Source organism: Oculina patagonica, chromosome 1 (assembly GCF_052425735.1).
Source record: "Oculina patagonica isolate OP01 chromosome 1, crgOcupat, whole genome shotgun sequence".
In the NCBI taxonomy this organism is placed as follows: domain Eukaryota; kingdom Metazoa; phylum Cnidaria; class Anthozoa; order Scleractinia; family Oculinidae; genus Oculina; species Oculina patagonica.
This window is the reverse complement of record NC_135758.1, coordinates 33,721,084-33,745,088: the sequence shown is the minus strand read 5'-3', so window position 1 is coordinate 33,745,088 and position 24,005 is coordinate 33,721,084. Positions and strand designations below refer to the sequence as shown.

Sequence of the window (24,005 nt, the reverse complement as noted above, 5' to 3'; positions counted from 1 at the left end):
AATCAAATTCGCGAGTAGGCTATTCTTAGAAATAATTTGGGTGAAAATGAAAATGACGTGGCCGGAAGGATATTGCGTAGACCAGTGAACTGCGTCAACTCCGAGAAAGATTACGTGAATGATATCAGTGACGAAATACCAATCCATTGTGACGTTTTCCAAATCTGCTTTTGCTCCTTTCTCCTTCCCATGTTCCCTCGCGCTTCACGCTCGTCACCAGTCGCTCACGCTTTGCGCTCGTTTTCTTTTTTTTTTTTTTTTTTTTAGCAAAAGTGTGAAACGCCTAAGAAAATGAGGCAGGTTTTGATCAGTAGCTTGCTCAATAAGTGCGATTTATCCCCACCACCACGTACCCTTCGCCAATCTCTTTCTTTATGTATACTTCAAGAAGGCGGTGTTGTTGTTGTTGTTTTTTTTTTTTTCTTTCAAATAAAGAAAAACAATTCACAAACTGAGTTAATTTGAATCCACATGAACTTGATTCCTTGCCACCACACAATCGAGGTGCTATCTGCTAAAATCACTGTTTTTTACCGTAATAATACTCATATATTCCCTGATAGAACACGATCGCGTGCCTGTTTCTCTAAAAAGGAACAAAACCAATCGTGTCTCGCTAGCGCACGTTTTCCCGGGCTTCGTGCCGGCTACATGTATTTGCTTAGAGTTTTGATTGGTTTACTGGATTATCTGTGTTCTTTGTGATTGGCTAGAGTGATTTCTTTGGTTTTAGTTTTACGACACTCAATATGAAAACTGCTGGCCTTGAAAGTGCGTACTAAAACAATTAGTCTACTCGCCGTCCTTTTCTGTGAGCGATAGTTAACTCGGCTGCGACTCACTGACTATTCAAACTATTCGCTCATAGAAATCTCGGGTCGTGTCAAAACAACGACAAAATGGATATATATGGCCCCCATGTTACTGCGGGAACAAAAAAATTGAGTGCGTGGACCGGTTTTTGTATCAGTGACCCCTTGGTAACTGCAAGATGACTGTGCAACTCTGATTCACGCAGTTGCAAATTTTCCATTGTTATTGATATATCGCTGCCGCTGTTGGCACAATGTTATGCAAATAGCTGTCAGCCCTTCAGCGCGTAACTGACGTCGCTAATAAACAAACCATAATTAATGTACCGTTTTGGTCAGTTACACGAAGTCGCGGGACAATGAAATCATGTCTGCATAGTCCTTCGTGACAAATCAACAGCATCGAAGCCACAGGTGAGCCCGTCAATTTGTATGCAAAACCGCACCGGAATTTCCATGCAGAGTGTGAAGTGCTTTTGGTATGTTCACTGGGCTATGACTCGATAATGACAAACAAGTTCACCAGAACTGAAGTAAAGTGTGTGTGTGTCTTCTGATTTCGCGCTACAGTTTGAAAACGCCGATACCATCGAGTACTATGCAAGTCAGTCCCGACTGTGAGGGGAAAGAAGTTCCCGGAAAGGACGGATGGAAGTTTTTTCACATTGTCGAACTTGTTATGGTAAGTGAGACTTGGAGACGCTTTAGAATGTAAATTTACACTGTCGCTGTTCGTTTGGACGGCAGAGGAAATGCCATCTCAATGATTTCTTTGACAAAACTAAGAATTAAGTGCCAATAACACATATCTCTTTACTAATGGGTCGTTGCTATTGACATGGGCCCCGTTCATATAAATCTGCAAGATGTAAAGTGAGCATTGAACCTTTTTTTATTTCATTGATGTCACTAAGTAGTCCAAATAATCTTCAGTAGCAAACAACTGAAGTATAGTTAAGAATTCTGTACAAGAAGCTCGACTTCGGTCATGTAAAACATTACTATGCTTAGAACACATAAGTTTAGAGACTGAATATCGCAACGAACTAGATTGGTAACGAGGGTATTCCAAACAACGTTTGCCTTTTGTTTACGAGGTCATAAAAAACATACTACTTATATGCCCTGTGGGAACCATTTCAAAATGCCAAACGCACAACTCTTGAGCTCTGATAATCAGTTAAACTTCCAAGAACAGTTTTAAATCCTTCAACTGATTATATATTAGATTTTATCAAAACTTATATAGGGAACTTCATTCTTGTTTTAAAGCATTCGGTGTTCTGTGAGAAACATACATACAAACGTAATTAGCAAGTCTACTCTAAAAGCTCAATAGTGGTAGCCAAATACTTTTTTCCTGATAAATTCCACTCGAAAACCTAACAGACCGGGTACCTTGTATACAGCAAAGTATGATTTTAAAGAATTTGGTATAGTTTACAGTCTCATTTGTCTAATAGTGAATAGAACGATTATATAATAAATTAATCTGACTGCAAAGTCTTAATACAGTGGAATCGGAAAATTGTGATTGACGTATGTCAGTCTTTCTGCATTCGCGTAAGTACACCAGTATTTACTTCTTATACGCATCTCAGAGAGTGGTTAATGACAAATAAAGCAACAGGAGACGATTTTTTAAATGCTTGTGTTTGTTGGTTGCGTTAAACCACGTTGATGCCTTTTTGTAATGCTAATTGCCAATCGAGATATTAGTCGCTTGCGTCATACTTTGATGCGGTAAATAAAGTGATAGACAGTTTTTCTTTCACATGTGAAATCAAACAATTTCCTATTGCAACACTTCGTCACTGCCTTGAGCACGGCATACACAGAGTATTAGATAAAAATACTTTTAATGGAAAACTGAAAAAATTGAAATTGACAAACAATTACTCAAAATCCGAAAAAGGCCTAAGGTCAAAGCTGTTATTGTTTGCTTAATCTAATCAAATACTGTGCTTCGAAGAAAAGTCGTTTTGCATCGTAGTTCATTCTTGATTTATGTGTACATTTTGGTGAACTGAACAAGAAACTTAATCATCGTGTTCCACAAAGCTACACCGTTTTCTTCATACTATTGTTTTCAGTAAAAACGAGTAGATTCTTTTCAAAGCAGTACGTGGGAAAGGGTACTGAATGAATGAATAAATAAATGTTACAACGGAACGCCATTAATTACCTTACTAAGTTCATTGAAAATATATGTGTATAATCATGTCACGTATAAAACATTTGCGTTGCGCGCCGTAGCAACCCTAACCCAATGTTCAAAGCAATTAAAAGAAAGCCAATGAGGTAACCCTATTGTTTGCTTTGTCTTTGATAAAAACAACAAAACAGCAAGCCAGACGTGAAAAGTTGTCGCTTGATTAGTCAGCAAAAGATCACTCACCTTCAAAACAAAGTAGAAACTTTGTCGCTCTTGAGATAATGACGTGAGTCGTCTTGGAAACGGTAAGGAATTAACGCCGTAAAACAATGAGAACATTCTAGTCTATCCATCCAAGCAGATCATACTTTTGTTCTTTATATTTTTTTGAATCTTAACAAATCCTGCTTTAATTTATTTTCTTTTTGTACGAAGATGTATGTTAAAACAACAATTAAATTTTCACCTATATTTTTTGTACTTAAAGATTTGCAAATGAACTTTTGTGTCCTTCCATTTATAAACAAGTCATCCGAAATTGTTTGTTTTAAGTCATCATGGGTCTTAAAGACGAATTAACGAAGTTTATTTTTCAATTTGTTTGCAGAAAGGCCATGGATACTTCTACAAGAGAAGAGACAAATACAAGTGCTCTGTGTTCAAAGTCAACATGGGCGTCAAAGGTATCCACATTTGCGATAGAAAAGGAATCAAGGTCCTTTTTGACATGGAAAAGGTTAGCATACATTTGATTTGTCCTTTTGTCGTTTAACTGATTTAAAATAATATTTTTATGATTGTTGCCAAAACGCGATGCCATGAAGCACACGTACCAATAATTTTGGTTATATTGTGAAGACTATAACTTATTTTCCTTAAACGTTAAATAATTTATAGTACAGTGTTAAAAAACACTAACAGTTTGAAAATTAAGCAAAGAAGGTGATGGCAGTCCAAAATCACGTTCTTCCTTAGATGATGCCAGAGGATATTCTTCTTTGAATTACTCCAGAACGTTTTCTCTTAAAAACATACAATACAGTACCCTTTAAATCCTGCATAGTCTTTGATCAATGAAGATCTTGAAGTTCCAAACAACTAGTTTCAATTTCTATATATGATGCATTTTCAAAGTCCTTATTCCATTGAGACCCGTAACTAACAAGTTTTCTGTCCCAAATCCAGAGCAGTTTTATAATTGTAAAATACTTAATTACATAATAAAACAAGTATTTAATTGCGTTATAAAATATATGATTATAATAGCAATGCTGCGTATTACACCAATAGAAACTACAATGGAGGTCAAAGATAGTTGGGACACTTGTAAAGGCGATACCAAATCACCTTTTTGTACGTAAAAAATATGTTTCGCACTGTTCTTGTTCATTTCTTAACCCCTCCTCCCCTCAAGTATTGTTGACAAACGTACATGCCCTGATCTTGGTGTGTGAGATGCTCAATTCTCAACATTGCTTGGGGGGAAGGGGGGCTAGCAGTCGCTTGGCCCAGAATTGTGCTAAGGGTCCCAACATTAATGTCCCTCATTGAAGGAGGAAACAGTTGCTACAGAAACTGACAGAATAAATTGATACAGTCGAACCTCGATTATCCGGACCTCGATTATCCGGATTTCTCGATTATCCGGACTTCCATCTCTAGTCCCAAATTTTTCATGAATATTAATAAGTCACATTCAAGACCAGATAATTTTATAACTAAGTTCTACAACGATTTAAACGTTATTTCAAGGTGGTTTACCTGTCAAAAAACATTGGAAAACTTCTGATGTGTAGTTTCCAATTTGAGCAACAGTCAGGCAACTTCCTTTTTCAGTTCCCGCTAGCCATAAAAACATTCACACAAATAAATTTGCTTTCTGTCTTTGGTTACTTGTATTATACTGAAGTTTACAAGGCAAAATGGCAAAATTCAAAATGTTTGAATCCTTCTATGAAGTGAAAAACATCGTAGAAAGTACGATCGGTCCTCACCGAATGTTAGCACCACGTCTAGTCACTAGGCCCATCACGAAAAGATGCATGGAACGCCTGGAGGTTCAAAATTGTTTGCGAACGAATCGGCGTGTTTTCGTCGTCTGTTTTGGAGAAAAACTGCCTCAAAATGATCAGTTTCCTCGGAATTTTTGTTTCTGAGGATGGTTAACAGCTGATTTGTCGCTATTATGAAGCGACGTTTCTTTTTTTGTTTAATGTGAAAAATGCGCCGAAGAAGCGGAGGATGCAGAAGTTAGCGAGCTATGCGGATCTGCACCAACGCATCCTGTCAGATGCTCTGGCGTATTTTTTTGGCTCATTAATATTCATAATTTCGATTATCCGGACTCTCGATTATCCGGACTATTTAGCCTAGTCCCAACGAGTCCGGATAATCGAGGTTCGACTGTATTGCCATCCGTTTTTGCTTGTTTGTTTTGTTTTGTTTTGTTTTAATAAGCCCATCCTCGGAGACCCAGGGGCAGTTAGTGGGGCGAAACGAAGGAAAACCGGGCAGAAATCGTAGCGACGAAAGTTTTCAAGCACGGTTTTCCTTCGTTTCGCCCCACTAACTGCCCCTGGGTCTCCGAGGATGTAATAAGCCATTTTATTAATTCTGTTTTCTTTTCGCATTATTATCAGATTTATAAGCAGCCCGCTTTTGTTTTTATAGGCCATTTTATTAATTCTCTCATGTTTTCACTTCATTATCAGATTTATAAGCAGCCCGCTTTTGGAAGACTGAACTATAACATGTGCCTGCTGGATGGTTACACACCCTCAATGTTCTCAAATGGAGTTGCTCACGAAAAACAAAAGACATTTCTAATGCAAATTTGTAAAATAGCTCAGCAAAGTAAAATATTTGAAAAGAGTGTAAAACTAATCAAAGAATATTCCACGATATGGCAAAACGAAGGTAAAAATATTTTTAGTTTCTTCGCAAAAATATGATAACATTTATGTAGCTGACACTGCATGCAATAAAATACGCAGCCTTTTTATGCAACAAAATCTTTAAATTATGATCAAAATAACTATTACATATTAATACCCCATTTTGGGAAGTTCAAAGTGATTTGTCAATATTGCACAGTCGTGGGTAGGGATAAAATGTGTGAAAAAAATAAACATTCCAATTACTCTGACGAGGCTTGTAGGTTTGGGAAGTCAAATGAATAAGGAGTTAAACGGATTCTTAAAATCAACAATGCACGAGACTGGTGAAAACAAATTGCTGCTGTTGGTTTGCCATGTACCAATGGCGCTCTTATTGCGATGGGCTAAAATGACAATACAATAACTACAAACTCAAGATGTTCGACTATTGTGATTTAGAGTGATTTAGCCGGCACAGGGTCTGGAAAAGTTTAAACCTAAAACGAACGAAACAGGTCTTCTCAATACGAACGAAACTTGTCTAGAAGACGTTCGTGGGACGAACCTCAAGCGTGTTTTTTGTTGTTGTTTTATAGTGGAATCCTATGACAAGTAATGTAAGAATGCAACCTTTTTTAATTTGCAGATCCTCAAATGAAATCCACGTGGGAACAGAGCATCATGAATCTTACAAGTGATATCTTCACTGAAGCGTTTTTCGGCGTCAGAGTGGATCCAAACGCTATGTACAGTTGCCTAAAGGGGAGTTGGAATAAAGGAAGGTTTGTGCTGCTAAAAGATACCATAATAGTGAATTTTCAGCTTCACGAATAGTGATCAACATCTAATTTTCCTCATCATCTTTATACAACGGTCTCACAAGCAGAACATGAGAATAAAAGAATTTATCCCGAAGGAAAATAATGAAATTGCCTCGATATCTATCTAAATACTTCCTTTAAGATTAAAAATATAGACAAGGAAGGGCAAATCTTTTGATGATACTAAGAACATAAAGGGTTAAGCTTTACTGCCTAATAACAATCGCGGCCTATAATTATGATTTAATTAGTTTTGTAGGATCTTTGTACAGCGAGGCTTACATTTGTCCTGTTTGTATTCCCTGCCTACATTTGAAGTACGTTAACCCTTGCCTAATAGAACCTTTTATTCTTTATATATCTCTTTTATTGTTTATTGCTCATCGTTAGTTTGTCAAATCCTACCCGTTTGAGCCGTTTAACCGCGAAGTATTGACTTGTGAAGCTTTTATTTATTCGTGGTAATGTTCAGTCCCGGGGGGGGGGGGGCACTCCCCTATACGGCCTATACGGGGACGTGCCGCTGGATAGGGTATGGTTTTTTACTCCTCCCGTCCTGACCAGGGTATATAATTTCAAGCTCCTCTGTCCTAAACAGGGCCTGAACCTGTCCTAAACAGGGTATGGCTGCAAGACTGTCGTCAAGTATTTGCATTGTTTTCGCTTTCGCTTCAATGAAAAGCATTATTTTATTTGCTGGGATCAGTGTTCGCAGTTCAATGCGTCGAACATCGCGTATGGGACGCAATCACAATAAAGCGTAAGTTATTGTTGATGTTGTCCTTTGTCCTAAATAGGGTCTTAAAATAGGGCGTGTTGTCTTACACAGGGTAGGTATTTTAAGTTTTCACTGTCCTAAACAGGGTCAGGGTTTCAAACCTCCAGCGGCACCCCTATACCTAAACAAAGGTCAAGTACCCCTCCCCCCCCGGGTGTTCAGTACCGTTGTTTGTTATTCTACCCACCGTTTTTCCTCGTCATGAAACCTTTTTTAAAATTTAATTCTCTTAGAACACTGAGAAGAGCGTTAGCTGGTGCCAGCCACTTAAAGCAGTCCTTCAGAGAGAGCCCGGTTATCACAGAAATCTTTAGAACAGCGGCGGATGCAGGAGTGACAGAGGACCAAGCTTTGATGGACATTTTGTTCATGCTCAAGTAAGCAACCCAAGCCGTGACTGCACAAATAAAGTACAAGTTTTCGATTGAGTGCCCGGCGAAAGTAATTCGGAATCTTTCAGGTTTTGCTTCACTGTGAGCTATAACTGGTTTAGAAAGAGAAGTTCGCGTCACTCTCACAGCCAATCAAATGCACATGCAGTGTCCGTAAATCTGAGAACATCCTGCAAGTACCTAAACCAAGGACTAATTATCTTAAACACAGTTTTGGTTATACAAATAGAACAGTATTATGGATCTTTTTATTTTATTTTACTGATGTTTTTTCCGTGTTTAAATAAAGTTTGTCAATGTCAACGTCAAAAAATTAAAGGCGACTTGATCCAGGTGCGTTTTTTTACGTTTCGCGCCGATCTCGTAAAGTTGTATAGGCAAGTGTAATTGCTTTGTTTTGGTTTAATGACACTCATTTGAAAACGGCTCAATCAACTGACTATTAATACAAACCTCCCAATGAACTCCAGATATCACTGTCTTTTATAATTATTTGATTGTACGTAATTGTTTACTTCAGTTTCTACACCCGGCACGAATAGTCACTTGACTAACTGCGGATGAAAGACACATCTAAATCTAGCCTCCTCCGCAGGCAACTCCCTTTGCTACGGAAGAGAGACTGGGACCGAGCAAAAAATCTTCCACTCTACTAGTCCCAGTTTTCTCTTTTCCCCTCTGTTCCCACAGGAATCCCAATATTAAGGATTAAAAGGAGTAGCCTGCGGAGGAGGCTAATCTAATCTTAAACCTATTTCTTTACCAATAAATTTGTTATTGATGTTCGCTGCTATTGCTGCTGCTGTTGTTGTAACTACCTTACTACATGAAATTTTCGCGACACGTTAATTTCGCGATTTTAACGCATATTTCGCGAAACTTAAATTTCGCGATTTTGTGAAAATTTTGAATCACTTTAATTTTGCGTTTTTGAGTAAGACACAATTTACATTTTTCTTTGGCAATATTATTTAACATGCATGCCCTTGAATTTAATAAAACGGACTTCACCAAAGGAACAATAACGTCACCTTGGCAATCAGAGCAGTTCTCACAATGTCTACAAGTAGGTCATTAGGTTATTTTATTTATTTATTTATTTACTTATTTATTTATTTATTTATTTACATCAAAAATTCCTTCCTTCAGTGGTACTAAACTTATCCTTTCTTGATTATTGACATTGACATTGTTCGCGACTTTAATTTCGCGATTTTTTAAAATCGCAAAATTCGCGAAATCAACGTGTCGCGAAAATTTCATGTTATAAGGTATACGAATTAAGATCTATTCGTTAGGTACCAGTTAAGACAAAAATTTCTCTCGGCTTTCTTTACAGTTTCAATTCGTATGGCGGTGTATCTGGGGCCTTAAGGACATGTATGGCCCGTCTATATGTACTAGAACCGGACTACAAACAGAAGATGAGAAATGAAATAATAACAGTGTTATCAAACCAGGAACTGTCCGAAGAAGCCTTTAAAGAAATGCCACACTTACAGAACTTCATTCTGGAGGTACTGCGCATGCACCCACCAGTACCGGTCTTCTTTGGAAGAGCCAGGTAAGTGTCACGTGCCTACAACGGAATGCTCATTTCAAGCCACGTGAGTTCATTTTTAGACCGAAAAAATAACAGGCTGCCAGTTCCATTCATGATCAGTAACAAGTGCAGGCTGCACAACCGCGAAGAGAAATTCTTGGACCCAGCTTTACGCGATGGTTTCGCGTATAAGGCATTCTCGTCCCCACGGCTCATTTTGCTTCTCTTAGCAGGCGGGGCTTTGGCACAAGAAACGAAGGATTCTGGAGACATAGGATTTTTGAATTTATTTCAAATTTTGATTGGCTGTTTGAAACAAAGAAATCTTGAACGGAAGTCAAAAAACGCCATGACTCTCCCACACATATATGGAAACATCGCGACTGAATACTTGAAAACCGAAGTCCCAGAACCTAGGACTGGCAATCCTTCGACCCCGGTCAAACGTCAGAAATATGCAAAAAACAAGAAAAGTACTTGAAAGATAAGGTTAAGAAATAAGGTTAAGATAAGGTTAAGAAATATGCAAATAAGATAAGGTTAAGAAATATGCAAAAAACAAGAAAAGTACTTGAAAGATAAGGTTTTCTCACAGTTCAAAGTTCGATTCATAACCGGTATCCTAAGGGTTTTCTAAGTTTTTTGGAGCTTTACTAAAAAAGTTCTACTTGTTTGAAAATAGCGATATGCGGACTTGTCGACGCCATTTTGTCAAAGCGCTTTGGTTCGGATGCGGAACATTTAAAAAGTAAAAACACTCGTTTATATAATTACCTGAGGAAATGGGAATATGTTTACACTCAGGAGCTATTTTATCTATCCTTGCTCATACTGAAACTTCATAATGAACGAAGTTCCCCAAAATAGAAAGAAAAGCTGCCTGAGACGTTTGACCGCGGTGAAGGCAATCCTATGCTTCTGGAGCCCTTCGGCGTTTTTCGTGCCAAGGTCCCGCCGGCTAAGAGAAGTGAAAAAGGCTATGGGGAAGAGAATGCGAGAAATAGTCACCACTCTTGTCTAGGATCCTACCTGTTGTTAGAAAAAGTCATGATTCTGATTGAGACGTTTCTACATCTACATCTACATTTTAATATGTCGGTAAAAAGTCCATACGGATATCACACCAACGTCTAAAAATAAGTAAAATACAATATGTACATATATAATAACTGAAAAATTCTAAATTAAAAAAAAAAATCTAAAAATTCTAAAATTCTATGGGTAAACCACTAAATAAATAAAAATGCTCGCGCAGTCCAGACTGGAAACACGCAAGAGAGTCGGACTCAACAATCGCCGCAAGGAGTGCATTCCACTCTCTTATGGTCCTCGGAAAATACGAGTAAAAATACGTTTTTCGTCGCTCTATATTGCGTATATTTGAAATTATGGCTGCCGCGAGTTCTGAGTTCTGGATTGATCAACCAGTAACGTGCAGAGCACGCAGTCCATTGCGCGTTCTAGATGAAGACCAGACCCCAACCTCTTCGTGTCTTTAATAATTAACAACATTATCTCTTATTCCCTCTTTATATATTTCTATATTATTTCTTTTCCCTCTTTATCGTCAACAGAGATGACTTCATTCTGCACTCAGAGAGTGGCAAATTCATTGTCAAGAAAGACGAGCTTTTAGTAGCAAACGTGCACATGGCTCACAGAGACGAAAGCATATTTGATCAGCCGGATAAATTTTTGCCGTCTCGTTTTGAAAATGAGGTAAATTTACGTCTTATAATCAACTCCGAAGGGTGATCGACAAGTAATTTCTCTCTACGTTTACAATGTCAGAGGAAAGAGGAAATGCTCAACTATGTGATATTGTCTTGATGACCAGGCCATCACATGCTCGAAACTAATGTTGAATGGCTTCTTGAGGGTTAAATTTTTGCGCGCCTCGCCACGATTGATCTCAAATATACAAGTCGCAGAACAAATAAAATAAACAACAACAAAGGAAAATAATTAGTTATTTTTCATCAAAATCGCTCCAGTTAACAAGACCGGTAATTAAAATTAAACGAAATATTTCTCAGATTTTGGTCGAAGAGACCGTAAAATAAACTTGCGCAAACAAGAAAAATGAGCAAAGAAAATTATTTCACGCCTTTCACTACAATTTCATGCGGGGATGCACAGAGTGCCATACCAGTGCCCTTGCATTTAACAAGAGTAAGAGCTTACAAGAAATTCGATTGTCGTTTTCTTTGAATTCCCTGGAAATAAATGTTGTTGCTTTTTTTGTAGGCTTTAGTAGATCATATCATATTTGGATATGGACCATTTCATGAAGAGCCCACGCCCCAGAATCATCACTGCCCGGGACAGGTAATAATCAGACAAACCAAAAACAACGCAATTAAGCCGTACACGAATACAAAAAAAACAGACACATTCTCTTGCATCCATGCCCGCAAACTGTATTTTTTATGACAAATTTATATAATTCAGTAGGGGAAAAAATGATGTTTTACTCTTCCCGTGACTACCATGTTACCCAGGGGGGGTACTCCGGCTTGTTAATGACGGGGATGATCGAAGGATTTTTTTTTGGGTTTGAAATTTTCGATTCCGGGATTTTTTTGGGTTGGAAAATTTGGAAAGTATTTTTTTGGGTATCTCGATTTAGATAGGGGATTTTGGGTATTAAAAACGAACTTATGTGCCTTGGCGCGGCCTTGGCGTATTTATGGTATGATGAATAAACAAAACGAGCGTTCTTTGTGTTATTTTATTGCACCTCCTGGCAATTTAGGGGTAATTTGACAAGGGATTTTTTTGGGGGTTATTTTTGGTTCAGGGATTTTTTTTGGGTAATGTTGGAAGACTTAGGGATTTTTTTGGGTCCTGAATTTTGCCTCCATTCGATCATCCCCGTCATTTACAAGCCATAGTACCCCCCCTGGGCCATGTTACGAAAAAAAAAAAAAAAACAATAACTATGCCTTGGTCAGTAAAAAATAATTTATCCGATGATTTTCAAATAATATCGTTTTTAAAGTTTTTCTCTATTTCTTTCCTTGCTCGCTCGTTTTTCCTTCCTTTTCCTTTCCTTTTGCCATTACCTTTTCCTTTTTCCTTTTTGTCCTTTCCTCTTTCTTTAATTTCTGCCTTCATTTTCTCGTTTGTTTTGTTTCCATTGTTCAATCCAACTTGACAATATTTTTCTTCAGGGTATCACACTGACAGTGCTTAAGGTTGCAGTGTCATACATTTTGCTGTACTGTGAGTTTGGTTTGGTAGCACGACCTGAATGGACTGGTAAAAAGTAAGATTTTTTCTTTTCTTTTTATCCCAGTTTCTCGGGTAAAAATACCAAAGAAGGTCGTTCAAAGGTGACATTTACATGTCTAAGAATGTTTTTAAAGTTCCAGTGAGTAATCTTTTGTTATGTTTCGCTTTGTCTTCAGATTAAGGAGAGTCGGTTGTCCCGACAAGCCAATCAAACTGTCTTATTTTAAATACACGCCGCCTAGTGAGGTAAGAAATCATCAGTGAAGAAGGAACTACATGATCAATATGTAATGAAACAAGTTGTAAACCAGTAGTCAATCAGTCAATCAATCAATCAACATTTATTGTAACTAGACCAATACCTCCCTTTGGAGTGTAAGGCACAATAAAGATTTACTGTTACTGTTACTGTTACTGTTACTGTTAATCAATCATTCATTCAAACAATCAACAAATCAACGAATGAATGAATGAATGAATGAATCAATCAATCAATCAATCAATCAATCAATCAATCAATCAGTAACCAACCAGCAAATAACTAACTAGCTAAACGATCAATCTATCAATCAGTCAATCCTACAATCAAATGTCCTTTCTCTTCACTTTTAATATTAGCCTTTTCAATTTTAGTACAATTGATATGAGTCCCGATAACTCGAATCTTCAGGGGAAAATGAAAAATGCTCGAGTTATCGGGTGTTCGAGTTATTGAGGATAAAATTTGTAAACAAATGACCTGGAGGGGAATTGAAAAAGGTTCGAGTTAGCGGGAGGTTCTAGTTATTGAGGTTTCGAGCCCGGGGGGGGGGGGGGGGGGGGGTACTCAAAAAAGTTTTATACGGGGAGGCTCCGCCCCAAGTTCTAACCCCTTACCCTTTTATATGAAAGGTACCCCTTTCATATACCTAAGAGACATGGCATGGACTTAAAATATGACGTTTTCTTGTCATTTTTATGTAGCGCTTAACAAATTAAAATAATACATCCATAAATTGCGTCTGTTCGAAATATTTTAACTAAAGGCCCTTTTAAATAGCTAAATGACATATTTCCATACCCTTTCATATACTTAAACGCGTAGAATCCCTACCCTTTAATATACCTGAAGCCTGAAAAAGGTACCCTTTTCGGGCGGAGCCTCCCCGTATAGGCCATTATAGGGAGTATCCCCCTCGGGTCGAGATTTAGCGTACTGTAGCACTTCAAATCCCTTTTAGCAGTCATAGAATTGATATGAAAATCCTTTCAGTAAGTTAAATCGATATTAACGGAAGAGGACATATTACGAATGTTGACTTATTAAAAAACTCGAATAGGAAAGGAAGCCGAAAATTACTGAAACTCAAGATTTCAATGGAAAGCTCTTTATTTAGCTATCCCTTAGAAGTCTACTATATGATGGGTTTAAAGCAAATTCCACGGTCTTGGTTTTATTTTCCAGGTTGGCAGCGACAATAATCAGGAAATGGAAGTAACAAGCGTAAAAGGCAATTAAAATCTGTATCATCAATCACGAAGGAATGCTGGCACACCGGGTCAATGTTCAACGCACGTACCGAACGGTCAACAACAGGGATTTTCCAGAGAAGAAAACCGGCGTGGCACTCAACTATGTTGAGACCTGGGACAAGATTTTGAAAAACGTTAATCTTAGTTTACTCTTCTGATTTAGAAGCATTTCGTACTTCTGTCACAGTTAATTGTAGATTAGTCAATATGAAAAGTAAACGACCAAAAAAAAAATTACAAAAATCGAGATTGGCAACTCATAAAACTGAACTCGACGTTGACGTTTTTCTGAATTAACTTAACCTTGCTGTAAGCAACTGCTTCATGATTCCTGTTTGCTCCAAAACGGGCCGGGCAGGTTGATTACTTTCTCCGTTCGATGGCGCTGTTCGTTTTGGGGAATTCTTTTTAGAGGCTATACAAAATTACCGTTTGTTACCCTCGAGGCAGAAAACTGGTAATTGGACCGTATACATTTACTTTACTAAAATCTTGATCGATGTTATGCAAAGGACCTTCAGAAAGAACAGTGTATCATAGTTTACGAAAACAAAGTAATGGTCTCCGTCAAGAGGCTAAATTAAGTGAACAGGATTGGTCGTCAAAAGACGCCTGGCTTTATCAAGAGCACCCGATGTAAACACTCACCCGCTGACACAAATGCACTCATGAATTATACCAAATTTAAAATGAACATACACCGGTTAGATAAGTGCCTAGATATGAATTATTTATGTGTACATTAAGATTATTTACAAGAATACAGAAAACAATTTTGCACTTTAGTAAGAAGCCTAACTTTTCATGTTGAAACTGGGCGAGAATGAGTTGTAAATAATTCACCTTTTGCAGAACGAAATTTAGTAAGAATAGATTCTGGTTAGGAAGATGACAAAAATAACCATCCACATTCTAAGCAAAATATCTTATGCATCAAACTAGGAGGGTGCTGGTGGACACCCTTAATTCAGAATAGATCCCCCCAAGTAATTTTTAACTAACTTTATTTTAACAAAGCTGACAAGAAGCGACAATTACATGTTAGGGGCACTATCATGGGGATTTATCTACATTTTTGGCCAAAGTTACAACTTGGTACCTTCGCTCATGCACGGTAGGTTTGCGCCTAGAATATCAAGATTAAATGAACGTAGAAAAGAATGGAAATTGTGTTAGTTTTAAACGATTGCTCGAAATATAAGGACAGAATTTTATTTTCAGTTTAAGATCAACACCTCGTTGATGCGTAATTCACGACAACGCCCCTTTGAACTGAAAGCTTCATCGCGCTAGTGTAGTAACAGGGCCGCTATTGATGTAACTCCGCCTTCTAAATTTTGATTTTTTGATGTTGCTCGTGAGAGTGCCTTTTAACTAAGAAAATCACCAACTAGATCATTGGACATAACAGTAAAGGAAGGTATGCCTATTAGTTGGGAGAAATTTACAAAACGGGAAAAATCGCAAATTAATTAACAGTTAGCAAGTTGTTTTGCTTCATACTATACGTATCATACAAACTACACACAACACAGAAATAACAATAAAGTGCTTTAAAAAATTTTATTCGGTCTGATATATTATTGTTGGGACAAAATAAAACGAGAGGAAAAAAGTAATTATTTACAAAGAGTAAAAATTATATAAAAAAGGAAAATCGGTAAAGAAATTATAAATTTTGCTATTTATAGGGTACATCCTTCAAGTGCATTTTTGTTTATAACTAGAAACATAACCAGTTCAAAAACCTTATTCTATATTCATGGCCAACCCCACAGTTTACGGTCCCGTAAACGGTAAGCCAACATAAATGGGCGCACGTCTTCTAACCAGGGCAGGCAATTGGCCAGTTTTACGATAGATCAAGAAATTTCAAGATTTTTCCTGCTCATCCTTCATCCTTTCCCAAATCTGCCCCATGCCTCTATCTCGATCTTGGTGCCCATTTGAAATTATAATAAAAAAGCGTTTTTCAAACCACTGTGTGGTTTTCATTAAAATGGCCTTAGAACGATGAACCTTCCTGTCATCATTTATCGCTTGCTAGTGAATTGCTTACTTATCGATGAGTATAGCCCTAAAATATATTATAATTCATTACAATTTTACAATATTTAATTTGCTACTTTCGGCCTTATTTTTTCGTAAAAGAATTGTTTTCCTATGGGTTCCACTACTCCTCGCTTTGTCGTCAGTGCTCTCTTCTTGGCAGTTTGAAAAATCTTATTCGCAAATTCGTAAAATTCATTTTCCATTTTCCATATTTTTGACTGTTCGAAATATTCTATTGTTGACTGTTCCAAGGGTTTCTTGGACGCCGTCTTTCGCAGATGAGATTTCCCACCTGAAACAAGTTTAAGAAATGATATTAAGAGAGTAAATATAAATACAATGTAGGGGTTAATTTCAACTTTCAGTCGGAGGAAAAGTTTTACCTTTTTGGGGGAATCAAGTGCGTCCTGCGGTTTTCGTCACTTTCGTTGCTCGGCAAAACACTTGTGAAACTTGTGAATGTGATAGAACTTATTTCATATGAAAGTCTAAGATGGAAGTTTTTTTTTCCTGCAAAGGTATTTTCAGCGACGACATGTCACCATTATCAAATGCAAATTTTTACATGGTACAGAACGATATTTATAGAAAAGAAAGTGTGAAACTAAATTACAATAAATGAAGCGTGGAAAACAGAAAAATGTGCATAACTAAGTAAACAGTTTCGCTGGTATGGAGTCCTTTTGAGTGTTCAGGGATGGTTTCTTTTTCCTAATTAGCAGCATCTCGTAAATTAGGCACTCAAACTTTCCGCGGCATTTCTTTAGGATGGCAAATTGGCTGTGAAGGTCGATCGGCTTTTGATTGTGTTGTTCTTGAAGGTGTTTACCAATTACGGAGTATCTGTGCTCCTCGATGCGCAGGTGAAGGTGGCGGCTCGTGTAGCCAATATAATTCGCATCGCACGAATTACAAACACCTTTATGTGCTCCATTGAAGAGAAACTAGCACGTGAAAACAAACTTCCCAAATTCTACAAGAGATACGTCGATGATACCTTCGCACTAGTACCTGACCTTCCCGCTGCAACTGATCTCCTCACAATCTTAAATGACGCGCACCCAGCAATCCAATTCACAATGGAAACGGCAGTCAACAACATGTTACCCTTTGTAGGCATGGCAATCATTAAGACCGATAACCGCCTTAACACATCTGTCTACAGGAAAAAGACCAATAAAGGACTTCTGCTCCATTATCAGAGTCACGTCGACAATCGATATAAACGATCACTTTTAAGAACTATGTTTGATCGCGCCAAACGCCTGTCTTCCTCGCCGGATCTCTTCGCACAAGAATGTAGGGAACTAAAGACCACATTCCTGAAACTGAAATATCCCGGGAAATTAATTGACTCTGTCCTTAACAGATTTCATTCCTCTCAAGACCAGAACGAAAGTTGTATTGCGCCAGCGGACAACCCTGTACGCATCACCTTGCCATTCAAAGATCAAAAATCGGCTGACTACGTACGTAAAGAACTGTGTGACCTAGGAAAGAAAATAGATCGTGAAATAACACCAGTCTTCACAAGCAAGAAAATCTCTGAAGATTTGAAGTTCACGGAAACAAAGCCCTCTCTAGTAAACCAACAAAGTGTAGTATATGAATTTAAATGTAATTCGTGCGATGCGAATTATATTGGCTACACGAGCCGCCACCTTCACCTGCGCATCGAGGAGCACAGATACTCCGTAATTGGTAAACACCTTCAAGAACAACACAATCAAAAGCCGATCGACCTTCACAGCCAATTTGCCATCCTAAAGAAATGCCGCGGAAAGTTTGAGTGCCTAATTTACGAGATGCTGCTAATTAGGAAAAAGAAACCATCCCTGAACACTCAAAAGGACTCCATACCAGCGAAACTGTTTACTTAGTTATGCACATTTTTCTGTTTTCCACGCTTCATTTATTGTAATTTAGTTTCACACTTTCTTTTCTATAAATATCGTTCTGTACCATGTAAAAATTTGCATTTGATAATGGTGACATGTCGTCGCCGAAACGTCATGTTTTAATAGCGTTGATTTTTATTCTGAAATGTGTTTCAAAATCTTCCGTTATCAAAGGTATTTTCAGCCCTCTTTTCAATGTTGCAGGTGTAATTTACAGTACAGAGGAGCAGGCAAGGAAGAGTACAGTACGGGCAATACAGACATGAAAGACGACTCCGCAGGCAGTCCAGTTCGATCTCTCGACAAACCTTTTTTGTTCAAGTCGGGGCAACACGTGGCTTTTTCAGTCAATCATAAAATTATGCGATTTCTTCCATCTAATCAGAAAGCAGGTCGAGCTGCGAACGTTGTTGGGTCTGTCAGCCTACTGCTTAACAACCGGCTATGTCCAGTCAGTGCTATTACAATAAACTGGTCCACATAATGTCATTAGACATTTATGATTCTCTATCAGCAAATATTAACCAATTATAGACAAAGCTATCTCGTCAGTATAGAAGTTTTTGGTGAAAAAACAGACGCCCCTCTCGTGCGGGAGCATAGATATACGCGCGTGACGAAAGACATGAGGTGACATGACGTCTGATTTCTCAGGCTTATTGCACAAAGGAATATCTAGGCCTGGTTCCTAGGTAAAGTATCACATGTAACTTGCAGTACCTTCATTAAATAATTTCGTTGCTCCCTTAAAGATTCTTGGAACAGTTGCTTCCAAAATGGTCAAAAAATCGCCAATTTCTTCTGTGATTCCTACCAACAAGTATTTTTCAACTAAGTTTCTTTTAGCTTGCTCCAACGCCCACTTATTTCCTGGGGACCTGGAATGAAATTGGACAAAAGTACTGATAAACTGGATGAATAAGTAAACATTGGAGGCTGAACTATTTTATGGATAAGTACATACTGTAACTGTGTACCATACCGGTGTGTGACATTTGCAGACTGCAGACTTGCAGACTTTTCACTCCGGGTAGCGTACTATGCACTCTTGTTAGCCTGAATAGCACTTTCGTTAGCCTGTTTACAGTTAGCTTTCAATAATGGTAACAGCAACATAATATATTCTCTTAGCCGCCAGTCTGCAGTCTGCAAATGTCAGACACCGGTGCCATACTTACATGTAGCGTTGCTGAGAGTCTGAGGGACATGTATTTTCAAGGGATGTTAATTTCAGCCAGAGTTGTGAGCTCAAGAGAATGTAAAGAAATGATGGAATGATTTCTACATAGCCTTTGATGCAGTCAATCTTTTGGCATGTCCTGTTATATCTCTTCTTCAACAAAGACAGATTGCGTGACAACGAGGAAAGATTGTGTGACACATGGGAAGATTGCGTGATGGGCCAAAAATCAAGGGTGACTGCTGATCTAAGTGCCAGCACCATTAAGTTATGAAGAACATGGTCATGCAATCATGGTCATTTTGGCAATCCATAATTACTTGACAATGTTCATTACGTTTAAAATTATTAGTCAGCTTGATTGGTAAAAAATGTTTTTATACAATGCTAAAGTTATTGTTACACAGTAAATAACGTATTTTACTGCAGACTGTTTAACAACAAACATCACTGTTTAAGGTAAAACTCAGTTGCCTTACCAGCATTGTGATGCATGGCCACAAAAGAATGGAATTTGGAGCCACAACTTTTCAGGCCTGCAGTCTGGATTTCCTTTCTTAACACACTCATCAAATGTCTGAAATAAAAGGTAAAATGCTTTTAATTTTTTTTTTTTATATACTCACTACCTCAACCTCTCTAACCCTTGAGTCACAATTGCTGATTAGAAACAAACTTCTTTATCCTATCTTCACATGAGTTGTATGATGGAAATAATTTCATTTCCTTCACATAAAAGAGTTGCAGACTGCTATTTACAAACTGAAGGCATGGATGTCATGTGATAAGTTTCTTGTCCAATTGAAAACAAGGCATTTCAGTTGCAGGGTATAACAACACACTTTGTTCTGCTCACCTCTTTGTCTCCTTGCCTTGTCCTTCGAAGATAAGGCCTAAAGGTATCACCAAACCTTAAGAAATAATAATACGATACTAGTCTGTCCAGAGGTTTCCTAACAATGTTTATATACAATGGCCTCTTTTGAATACCAAATTTTTCAAACTCGACATAGGCAAGATGACCATGATAGACGGCTGGCATTTTCTGTCTCCACTTTGTGATGTTGTGAGCAAATCGCATTCGGTCATGGACTGACATTGTATGATAGTTCCGGCTCACATTCAGGTGAAGAGCATGGAATTTGTTTGGAAGGCAAAGGTCATAGATGATTCCCATGAATGAAGTACTGCCAGTCTTGGGAACCCTGTTGTAGAACATCACAATGTGGTCATCATCGTTTTCAGCTTCCAAGATAGTCTCTCTCTGGTTAAATGACTGTAAAAAAAGGAACAAGAATGCTTAAAAAAAATTGTGTCAACTTTTTTTTATATACAAATCCTCATAGACACTTAAACTTCATAGATACTATAGCTAGCTCAAAATACCGGTATATACTGGTTTGATTTCTGTCATTTCAAACTTCCACTACTCAAATGAAAAGTCCCGCCAAGTAATAATATTAAGACTTGATCAAAACTTAAATATTTTCATATCTTACAAAGACTGTTAGTCAAACTGTCAAAAGCTTGTTATCTATATAAGCTTGTTATCGACATAAACGTTTAATCTTTATTACAGTTTATCCTGGGTAATTAAAGCCCCTCTCTGGCTTGACCCATGAAGCATGTAAAACAGTTGACTTTCATTTTGGCAACTTGTCATTTTCAGCCCCTGCAGCAAACTTAAGTGGCCTACACTGGAACTAAGAAGAAAGTTTCTTTCTTTGGTGCAAGTGTATAAGTCAAAGTCCAAATATTATCTTATTAAGATAATATTTGGACTTTGTGACATCGAAGCTGCTAAGTACTTTGACATAGTAGGGGAATCTAGTACTAGATCCAATTACAAGCTTAAATTAAGACCAAACTATGCTCGCACTAATTACTTTACGTTTTCCTTTTTTAATAGATATATAAACGACTGTAATTCGTTGCCGAGTGATGTCCTCCAGGCACAATCATTAAGCTTATTTAAGAGGTCATTTTGACGGTCATGTGTATGGATTTTAAAATGATAACTGATGACCAGAACGGCATTTAGAAGCGAACTAATCATAAAAATTGCAGCCAAAACAGTGAAGAAATAGTGGGGTTTTATGCCACACAAACAAAGACTATTTAACGAACAGCAGAAAGGAGTGACAGGTCAGAAACAACACGTGACCAAGCTAAAGTTTGTTTGGTCAGACAACATGACTGGCAACTTTCTGAAAATTATTTTGAGCCCTGAACCAGGTTGATTTTTAATTCCCTTTGTTTCAGTTTTTTATGAGAATGAATATGAGACAATGAAACATCATATAATCAAACTGGTTTGAAATATTTTACACTGAAGATAAATTTAAACCACAACACAAATAGTAATACATGTACATGTAAATTAATATATGGGTTTCACTGTAACGCACTGGATGTTACCTTGTGACTGTTTTGTGATTGCAGCTCTTTCAAAATGTCACCTTCTGGCAAATGCCTGGAGTACTCTGAAGCAAGTCAAAACAGCAAATTGAATATCACAGGACAATTATATTGTTATAAATATGACTGGATTGATCAAAACCAGGTTAATGAAATTTTCACTGTTTTAAGCGTAAATCGCTGTAAAGGCATCTCCAAAGTAGATGATATAAAAACTAAAGCAAATGTCAGTTTTTTCTCTCCTCCTCCTCTCTCTTATCTACCTTTCAGGGCTGTGGTTCTTTTTTTTTCTTTCTTAGTATGTTTTTAGCCATATTGCTGTGTAATGTACATGGTCAAAAACACTCAGCTGCAGGTCATTTTTCGTTGACCATGTTTTCATAAATCCAGTTATATAATGTACAGAGGGTGGCTGAGTCTTCAAACAAATTATATACACCCTAGGGGTGCATTAACGTAAAAGCCTATTTACATGGTATGACTTTCTGGCATGCGCCATGCCTACAACAGGGCTACAACATGACTTAGGGCCATTTACACATGCACACATCTATTGTAAGGATGTGGTAGGGCGATTTACACAACATGATTTGTGTTGTAGTCATGATTTCAACCATAGTTAATAGAGGGAAATGGCTAGGAAGCCCAGCAAACATCAAAGGAGCAATCAAAGAGGCCAAGATTTATGTTGGAAGGTCCACGACCCTGCACATCTTTTGTTTTGCGCTCATACACTATGCATGAATTATGTAATCGCAATGTTTTTTTGGTTAGTTACCCAAACACACATATTCACCTATTGTATTTTGTCAGGTTTTGTGCAGGATCAACCCCCAAAATAGCGAACAAAAACATACAACAAAGAACTTTGTCGGGATTCCTAACCATTTCCCTCTATCAACTATGTTTCAACTCATCCAGAAGATATGAATCTAGACCAATTTGATATTTTGATCTTTTGCGACCTTTGCACTCTGCAACAAATGCACCAATACTTTCAGACGGATTAACAAATAAGAAATGCCAATAAAGTTATCATTTCTCTTTCCAACTGGATATGTATTCCTTCACCTTATGTCTGTCTGAACTAAATGCCAAAATCAACTTGTTTTTAAAGGAACTAAAAAACTTTGAGGGATTAACTAAAGCCACTTGGCAATAAAATACAATGCGGGATTATAAAACAGACAGATTTCTGACTAAGTGGTAAGTCTAGCAATTGAATTATGGCTTGTTGTATCTTTTTGTAAATTATATATACAAGACTCAAGGACCATGCTGAATATGAGAACAATTTTAATATTTTGGGGTGAATTATATAGCAAGTCGAGTAAATACAATGAAGTGCTCAGTTGGAAACAATACAAATTGTCTTTGTATATTGTAATCGGCATGCCGAGTCATACAGGCGCAGGCTTAAATTGTCTGAACCAATTAATTTAAGTTTTGTTCTATAATTGAATTAAATACTGAACTCAGCCGGCCAGTAAATAAGAAATGCGATACTTGAGGCACGACAGATATCTGCGTTTTATACCGCACTATGTAAGTCCAGGAGTATATTTTTATGGAAAAACTGCAAAAGTAAGCTTGTAAGACTTGTTTGAGTCGAAATATTAATCGAAAAAACACCTTCAGCACACGAAAACTCTAATTATTTCCACCGTATCAAAACCCAAACAATTATAACCGAGCTAAAGCTGTTTTAAAAGAGTTTCAAACGCCACCACGCGCCGTAACTAAGATCAGAAATATAAAAAGGGTTTCACAGTGAAAAGCTAAGTAAAAGTTTTAAATGGAGATGATTTCGTCTAAGCAAATGTTATAGTTCCTACCGTTCTGTCGGGTTGGAATCCGCGTCTGTAGTATTTGGACCTCGAGAATCACAAATGCGATGATAAAGCTCACGATCATCCATTTGTTGACAATCATTCTTCCTACAAGGAGAGGCACTCTTGGAAGTACCATACATCCGTATAAACTCCGAGAGTTCTAGCCACATGCAACTAATATCAATTAAATTTGCCTTCGATCGAACTACAACATTCCGACAAATGGCGACTGAGATTACTACAATCGAGCCCACAGTCCTTGGTTAGCGGTAAGCCACCGGGCAGAGGTAGGTACGTCATGTACGGGGAGATATATTGTCCTGGGACAATATGTGTCCCCATATCAGGTCCCCATCAGGAGCCATAATCGGGGACGGAGACCGCAAGCGCGCGATTGAGGTTGTCCCCATGATATGGAACAATAGGCCTTATTCGTATTCTCGGTATTGGACTGGAACTAGCTTGCAATGGAGGCTCATGCGGGCGAATATCATTAAAAACA

General features: G+C 37.8%; 3 protein-coding genes across 4 annotated transcripts in view; 1 reads left to right on the top strand and 2 right to left on the bottom strand.

The window, feature by feature from the left end:
- The window catches only part of LOC144650121 (uncharacterized), a 110,018-nt gene that overhangs the window by 65,436 nt on the left and 20,577 nt on the right, over positions 1-24,005 (bottom strand). The window lies entirely within an intron of this gene.
- Positions 1,117-15,689, top strand: LOC144665467 (uncharacterized). Of its 2 annotated transcripts, XM_078526707.1 has the most exons (12): positions 1,117-1,226; positions 1,383-1,494; positions 3,575-3,703; positions 5,679-5,883; positions 6,490-6,625; positions 7,676-7,819; positions 9,174-9,398; positions 10,952-11,096; positions 11,625-11,705; positions 12,551-12,645; positions 12,788-12,857; positions 14,056-15,689. In XM_078526707.1, the coding sequence occupies exons 2-12, from the start codon at positions 1,411-1,413 to the stop codon at positions 14,107-14,109; spliced, it is 1,368 nt and encodes a 455-aa protein (XP_078382833.1). In that variant the 5' UTR covers positions 1,117-1,226; positions 1,383-1,410; the 3' UTR covers positions 14,110-15,689. The 2 variants fall into 2 exon arrangements, with proteins under 2 accessions (XP_078382833.1, XP_078382826.1); XM_078526700.1 differs by having other exon boundaries at positions 1,136-1,494.
- LOC144665483 (heparan sulfate 2-O-sulfotransferase 1-like) lies at positions 15,673-23,737 on the bottom strand. The gene is made up of 6 exons (XM_078526717.1): positions 23,507-23,737; positions 21,672-21,736; positions 20,110-20,529; positions 19,733-19,830; positions 18,794-18,951; positions 15,673-16,467 (listed from the first exon to the last, which is right to left on the bottom strand). The coding sequence occupies exons 1-6, from the start codon at positions 23,637-23,639 to the stop codon at positions 16,238-16,240; spliced, it is 1,104 nt and encodes a 367-aa protein (XP_078382843.1). The 5' UTR covers positions 23,640-23,737; the 3' UTR covers positions 15,673-16,237.

Bases quoted from the DNA above. Each gene is read 5' to 3' on its own strand.
- LOC144665467 (XM_078526707.1), top strand. From the start codon at position 1,411: ATGCAAGTCAGTCCCGACTGTGAGGGGAAAGAAGTTCCCGGAAAGGAC. The intron at 5,884-6,489 runs GTAAAAATATTT...TTTAATTTGCAG, and splicing joins CACGATATGGCAAAACGAAG to ATCCTCAAATGAAATCCACG. The intron at 11,097-11,624 runs GTAAATTTACGT...CTTTTTTTGTAG, and splicing joins CGTCTCGTTTTGAAAATGAG to GCTTTAGTAGATCATATCAT.
- LOC144665483 (XM_078526717.1), bottom strand. From the start codon at position 23,639: ATGGTACTTCCAAGAGTGCCTCTCCTTGTAGGAAGAATGATTGTCAAC. The intron at 18,952-19,732 runs GTAAGGCAACTG...ATTTCATTCCAG, and splicing joins GGCCATGCATCACAATGCTG to GTCCCCAGGAAATAAGTGGG. The intron at 16,468-18,793 runs GTACTGCAAGTT...AACTTGTTTCAG, and splicing joins AACGAAATTATTTAATGAAG to GTGGGAAATCTCATCTGCGA.